The sequence below is a fragment of the Scyliorhinus canicula genome, chromosome 17 (assembly GCF_902713615.1).
Source record: "Scyliorhinus canicula chromosome 17, sScyCan1.1, whole genome shotgun sequence".
Lineage (NCBI taxonomy): Eukaryota > Metazoa > Chordata > Chondrichthyes > Carcharhiniformes > Scyliorhinidae > Scyliorhinus > Scyliorhinus canicula.
In genome coordinates, this window is record NC_052162.1 from 123815518 (window position 1) to 123822533 (window position 7016).

Genomic DNA, 7016 nt, shown 5'->3' on the forward strand with positions numbered 1-7016 from the left:
ACTTCACACATACAGTGACCTGGGGCGGGATCGAACTCGGATCCTTGGTGTCGTGAAGCAGCAGTGCTAACCACCACCACCGTGCTGGCCCTTATAACTAAATCTAATATTGCCTGTCCCCTTGTTACAACTGGAACATATTGCTGCAGGAAACTATCCCAGACACATTCCAGAAATTCACTCCCTTTCTGACAGGTGCTTGTCTGCCTCTCCCAATCTGTGTGTCAGTTATAATCCCCCATTAATACTACTCTGCCTTTGCTACACACTTGCTTAATTTCTGCCTTTATACAATCTAGTGCCTCAGTACTGCCACCAGGGGGGTCGATACACAACACCCATTACAGTTTGACATTGTTTTTTCTTCCTCCGTTCCACTCCTATGGTCTCCACTGGATGCTTTCCCCTCATTGTTTCCTCCCTCATCATTGAGGTGATAGTATTTCTGATCAGTAAGGCTGATCCACCCCCTCTGCCATATTCTCTGTCCCTCCTGTAAACTTTATAACCGGGATATTTAGTTCCCAGTCCTGACCATCCTGCAGCCAAGTCTCTGTAATAGCGACAACATCATAATCTTCAACTTGCATTCACGCCTGCAGCTCGTCTAGTTTATTCCTTACACTCTGTGCATTTGTCTATAGAACTCTTAATCGGTCTGTTCCCCCTGACCGCTCCCTCAGCACTGCTTGGTTGTTATTTGCTTGTTTGTTATTTGCTTGTTTGTTATTTTTCACTTTTGCTTTAACCAGTACACTACTTGTAGTTTTGCCATGAGCTGCAGTTCCTGACGTTAGATTCCCGACTATCTCCCTATTTATCCTTTCCGTGTGGACACTGGTCTCAGATCGGTTCAGGTGGAGACTGTCCCAACGGTACAGATCCCTCCTGTCCCAATACTGATGCCAGTGCCCCATGAAATGGCACCCCTCTTTCCCGCCCCACTCCTTTAGCCTCATGTTTACTTCCCTAATTGTCTCATCCCTATGCCAATTTGCACGTGGCTCAGGGACAATCCAGAGATTCTAATCCTTGGGAACCTGTTCTTTAATTTTGTTCCTAGTTCCTAATATTCCCAAACCGGTCCTCTTTCCGAGTCTTGCTGATGTTGTTTGTCCCAACGTGGACCCCAACAACTGGATCCTCCCCCTCCCTCTCCAATATCCTTTCAAGCCGGTTAGAGATGCCCCTCACCCTGGCACCGGGCAGGCAACATACCCTGTGGGACTCTCGGTCCTGCTTCCAAAGGACGTTATCAGTTCCCCTAATTATAGAATCCCCGACAACTACCACTTCCTCCCCCTGCTTGAATGGCCTCCTGTACCAGGGTGCAGTGGTCAGCCAGCTCATCCTTCCTACAGTCACTGCTCCGATACCCTGCCCCTCCGAGCCCGCTCCCTGGAGACTCGGCTGCGAATCCCCGAGATAAGGTTTTTTTACTGTTAGTTCAGATACTCCGCCCCTCCGAGTCCCGTGCCTGGAGACTCGGCCGTGAATCCCGAAGTAAGTTTGTTATACTTCTGCTCCAATACTCCATCCCTCCCTGGAGACTAGGTATGGGAAATAGGTATTGGAGACGAGGTATTGGGAAATGAGATAGGAAAGAATGTTATACAGAAACTAGAATTGTTTGTTGTGAATTTCTATCCAATACTGAGTTGACTTTGTAAACTCCTTCTGCAGGATATTACAAGAGGAGGAATTACAGACAGAAATCTCAATCGTCACGTCTCGATCTGACAGAGCCACTTGATTCGTTGGGATCTGAATATCATCGGCCTTTGAATCCAGAAGAATTAATGTATATCCGATCTGTCAGCATCAAAACATTTAAACCATCCATGTGACTGGAAAAGCACCGAGACACACACACCCGAGTGAGAGTGTTCCAGAGTACTGACTGTGGAAAGAGCTTTAATCAGTTACACAGCCTGAAAAAACATCGCACCATTCACAGCGGGGAGGGAATGTACACGTGTTGTGTGTGTGGTCAAGGCTTTAACTGATTGTCCAACCTGGAGAGACACGAGGACACCCAAAGCATGGAGAAACCGTGGAAATGTGGGGACTGTGGGAAGGGATTCAGAATCCCATCTCAGCTGGAGATTCATCGACGCAGTCACACTGGGGAGAGGCCGTTCACCTGCTGTGTGTGTGGGAAGGGATTCTCTCAGTTATCTACCCTGCAGTCACATCAGCGACTTCACACTGGGGAGAGGCCGTTCATCTGCACTCAGTGTGGGAAGGGATTCAGTCGGTTATCCGACCTGCGGATACATCAGCGAATTCACACTGGGGAGAGGCCGTTCACCTGCTCCCAGTGTGAGAAGGGATTCAGTCGGTTATATGCCCTGCGGATACACCAGCGAGTTCACACTGGGGAGAAGCCATTCACCTGCACTCAGTGTGGGAAGGGATTCAGTCAAATCTCCAGCCTGATGTCACACCAGCGAATTCACACTGGGGAGAAGCTGTTCATCTGCTTACAGTGTGGGAAGAGATTTAGACAGTTAACCAGTCTGAAGTCACATCAGCGAGGTCACACTGGGGAAAGGCCATTCACCTGCTCTCAGTGTGGGAAGGGATTCAGTCAGTTGTACACCCTGCGGATACATCAGCGAATTCACACTGGGGAGAAGCCATTCACCTGCTCTCAGTGTGGGAAAAAATTTGGACATTTATCCAGCCTGAAGAAACACGAGCGAGTTCACACTGGGGAGAAGCCATTCACCTGCTCTCAGTGTGGGAAGGGATTCAGATATTCATCCAACCTGCGGAAACACCAGCGACTTCACACTGGGGAGAAGCCATTCATCTGTTCTTCGTGTGGGATGCGATTCACTCACTTATCTAGTCTGAAGATACACCAGCGAGTTCACACTGGGGAGAAGCCATTCACCTGCTCTGTGTGTGAGAAAGGATTCACTCGGTTATCTAGTCTAAAGACACACCAGCGAGTTCACACTGGGGAGAAGCCATTCACCTGCTCTGTGTGTGAGAAAGGATTCATTCGCTTAACTGGTATGAAGACACATCAGCAAGTTCATACTGGGGAGAAGCCATTCACCTGCTCTCAGTGTGGGAAGAGATTCATTCACTTTTCTAGTCTGAAGACACACCAGAGAGATCACACAGTAGAGAGGCCATTCACCTGCTCTGTGTGTGAGAAAGGATTTACTCGATTATCTGACCTGAAGAGACACCAGCGAGTTCACACTGGGGAGAAGCCATTCACCTGCTCTCAGTGTGGGAAGGGATTCACTCGCTTATCTAGTCTGAAGACACACCAGCAAGATCACACTGGGGAGAGGCCATTCACCTGCTCTGTGTGTGAGAAAGGATTCACTCGGTTATCTAACCTGAAGAGACACCAGCGCATTCACACTGGGGAGAGGCCGTTCACCTGCTCTCACTGTGGGAAGGGATTCAGTCAATCATCTGACCTGCGGATACATCAGCGAGTTCACACTAGGTAGAGGCCAGTCACCTCCTCTCAATGTGGGAAGGGAAAGCATGATTCATTGCATCTGCTGAGACACCAATAAATTGACCAGTGATTACAGGGGTTGGATTCTGCTGTTATTGTTTCTGCTCTCAGTTACATCCAGCACTGCAGTTTGTTCATTCTGTCAGTTGGTCAATGAGGAGGGTCCGAGGGATTCTTTCTGCTGGACTGGCCGGTCTCACAACTTTGCCTCCAGTGGGCTGATTCTCTTTGTCTTGTTGGAATACCTGGTTTCAAATTTCATAAGGATCACAGAATAAAAGGATGTTTTGCAAGTGAGAAGATATTCAGTTTGCATTTCTTTTTGGATTTCCCAAAATCCTGCCACATTGCCATGGAGATGGGCCGTGATGGTTACATGGGTCTTTTTGTTTAATTTATCTGGGTGTTGCTCACAGAAGAACACCATCAGGGTATGAGGGGCAAGTTGTCTACGGTGGACTAGGAAACTGATGGGAGACATAGACTAGCTAATATTTAAGGAATGATTACATATTTACCAGGGGCTCTCTCTCTATTGAATTTTTTGTGGTTTACAGAAGAAGGATCAGTGTGTACATACATACACGGTTGTTCTTTCTCTCGCATTATTCACAGTGGTGGTTGTGGTTTCCTGTTTTTCGTTCCACACTGTTTATTTTTGTTCCGGCTGTTGCCCCGGCCCACCCCCCCCTTTTTCTCTTTTCCTGCCCCCTGCCCCTGTTTCTCAGCTTCTTTTGTTGGACATGATTGGGTTCCATGTCTCCCTGCCCCCCCCCCCCCCCCCCCCCCCCCCTCCTTACTGTGTCATGACTGCCTTCTCCTGTTCTTTGTCTTCTCAGCTGTTGGCTACAAACAGGTCTTGGAACAACCAAGTGAACGGCTCCCACGTTTTGTGGAATCCTCTTCCGACCTCAGATGGCAAACTTTTGCTTGGCCCTTCCGAATTTTATTAACTATTACTGGGCGGCTTGGAGCCATTCCTGACTTGGACACACGCAAGCTGATTGTGGGGAGGGGAACTGGAACTTGGTGCAGGAGCCACGGTTGGACAGATCACAGCCGCGCTCGCTAGTCCCATCGGGGGGGGGGGGGTGGCAAAGGCGCTAGCTGGGCTAATGGTGGAAATGGGAGGGGTGGACCCTTGGAGGTTCCTACACCCAGGGGAACGGGAGTACTCGTTTTTCTCAGCAGTCCATACGGAACACCCGCGCATTGACTTTTTTGTGTGGGAAAGGCTTTGTTGGCTGGAGTCAGGGGGTCAGAATACTCTGCAATTGCTGTGTCAGATCACATGTCACATTGGGTGGATATGGTGCTGGAGAAGGGGGTAGTGTAGAGGCCGGGGTGGAAACTGGATGTAGGGCTTTCAGGCAACCAAGTATTCTGTGAAAAAATTGAAAAGGTAATTAAGGAATATGTAAGATTCAACTGTGTGGGTGAGGTGTCAATGGCAGTCATCTGGGAGGCTCTAAAGGCGGTAGTGAGGGGTGAGGTAATTTTGTTTAAGGCCAGGGTGGACAAGGAGGAGAGGTTGGAGCGGCAGAGGCTAATAGATGAGATGTTGGAGGTAGATAGGAGTTATGAGGAGGACGGGAACCCAGCGATGCTGGGACAGAGGAAGGAACAACAGGCGAGCTTCGACCGACTATCCACCAGGAAGGCGGTGCGCCAACTGAGGCGAGCAAGGGGTGCAGTTTATGAACATGGAGACAAGGCAGGGCGTATGTAAGCAGGTCAGCTCCGGAGGGAGGCAGCAGCCATGGAAATTTTTCAGGTAAGGGATAGGGCAGGGAAGTTGGTGGTGGCTCCGGAGCGGATTAACAGTGTTTTTGAGGAATTCTACGAGAGGTTGTACAGGTCGGAGCCACCCGGGGGAGACCGTGTGATGCTGGAATTTCTAGATGGGTTGGAGTACCCGAGGCTAGGGGAGGGAGACAAGGCTACATTAGAAGGAGCAATACTGGAGCAGGAGATAAAAGACGCGATTGGGAGGATGCAGTCGGGGAAGGTGGCAGGGCCGGATGGGTTTCCGGTGGAATATTATAAACAATGTAAGGATAAGTTGGCACCCCTGATGGTAGGGATGTTTGAAGAGGCGATAGGGAAGGGAGTGCTGCCGCAAACCTTGGTGCAGGCATCGATTTCCCTGTTGCTCAAAAAGGATAAGGATCCGACAGAGTGTGGGTCGTATAGGCCCATTTCACTTCTTAATGTGGACGCAAAGGTGCTGGCAAAGGTACTGGCGGGTAGGCTGGAGGGGTGCCTCCCGAAGATGATAGGTGAGGATCAGACAGGGTTCGTGAAAGGGAGGCAGCTGTTTTTGAACATTCGGAGGGTCTTGAACGTTGTTATGGCACCGGCGGAAGGGAAGGAAACAGAGGTGGTGGTGGCACTGGACGCCGAGCAGGCGTTTGATCGGGTAGAATGGGGGTACCTGATGGCAGTGCTGGAACGGTTTGGGATTGGACCAAAATTTGCGAACTGGGTAAAGTTATTATATAAGGAGCCGAAGGCGATTGTCCACACGAACAATATCAGTCCGAGGTACTTCTCTCTCCACCGTGGGACGAGGCAGGTATGTCCTATGTCCCCCCTGCTGTTTGCGCTTGCGATTGAGCCGTTGGTCATCGCATTAAGAAGTTCGGGAGCATGGAAAGGAATAGTGAGGGGGGGAATAGAGCATAGGGTGTCCTTGTATGCCGACAACTTGCTGCTGTATGTGTCGGAGCCGAGTGCGTCGATAGGAATATTGGAGTTGCTGCAGGTATTTGGGTCTTTCTCTGGGCTGCCATTCCATAGGGCAGGGACTCACTTTAGGTATTTGGGGGTGCAGGTTGCCCGGGAGTGGGGAAGGCTTCGCAGATACAACATCACTAGTGGGGAGAGTGAAAGCTGACCTGGCGAGGTGGGATGGTCTCCCTCTGTCACTGGCGGGTCGGGTGCAGGCGGTTAAAATGAATGTGTTGCCGCAAATTCTGTTTATTTTTCAATGCCTACCGATTTTCCTGCCAAAGTCTTTTTTCAGGGAGATTGAGGGGAGGATTACCTTGTTTATATGGGGAGGGAAGGTGGCTAGAGTAAGGAAGGTGCTGCAGGCAGGGGGTTTGGGTCTCCCAAACCTGATGTACTACGAATGGGCGGCGAAGGTGCGGAGCTGGGTCAGAATGGAGGAGAGTTCATGCAGGGGGTTGGGGCAGAAGGCATTGGCAACGGCCCCGCTCCCGATAGCTCCGGGGAAATACTCAGGGAGTCCAGTAGTGATAGCCTCATTGAAAATCTGGAGGCAGTTTCGCCAACACTTCAGGTTGGGGGCAGGGTCGAGGGAAATGCCGATCCGGGAGAACCACAGATTTGAGCCAGGGAGGTGGGACGGAAGCTTTCGGAAATGGGAAGAGAAGGGGATTAAGACTCTAAAAGATTTGTTTCCTCGGGGTCGATTTGCAGGATTGAGGGAGCTGGAAGCGAAGTATGGGCTGGAGCAGGGAGACGTGTTTAGGTATATGCAGGTTCGAGACTTTGCCAGGAAGGA

The 7016-nt window shown here is 50.3% G+C and overlaps 1 protein-coding gene across 1 annotated transcript; it reads left to right on the forward strand.

Annotated features, from left to right (window-relative positions):
• Positions 1-1967: 1967 nt before the first annotated feature.
• Positions 1968-3476, forward strand: LOC119951588 (zinc finger protein 227-like). Its single transcript, XM_038774772.1, has 2 exons — positions 1968-1975; positions 2114-3476. Exons 1-2 carry the CDS (start codon positions 1968-1970, stop codon positions 3474-3476), a joined length of 1371 nt encoding a protein of 456 aa, XP_038630700.1.
• The last annotated feature ends 3540 nt before the right edge of the window (positions 3477-7016 follow it).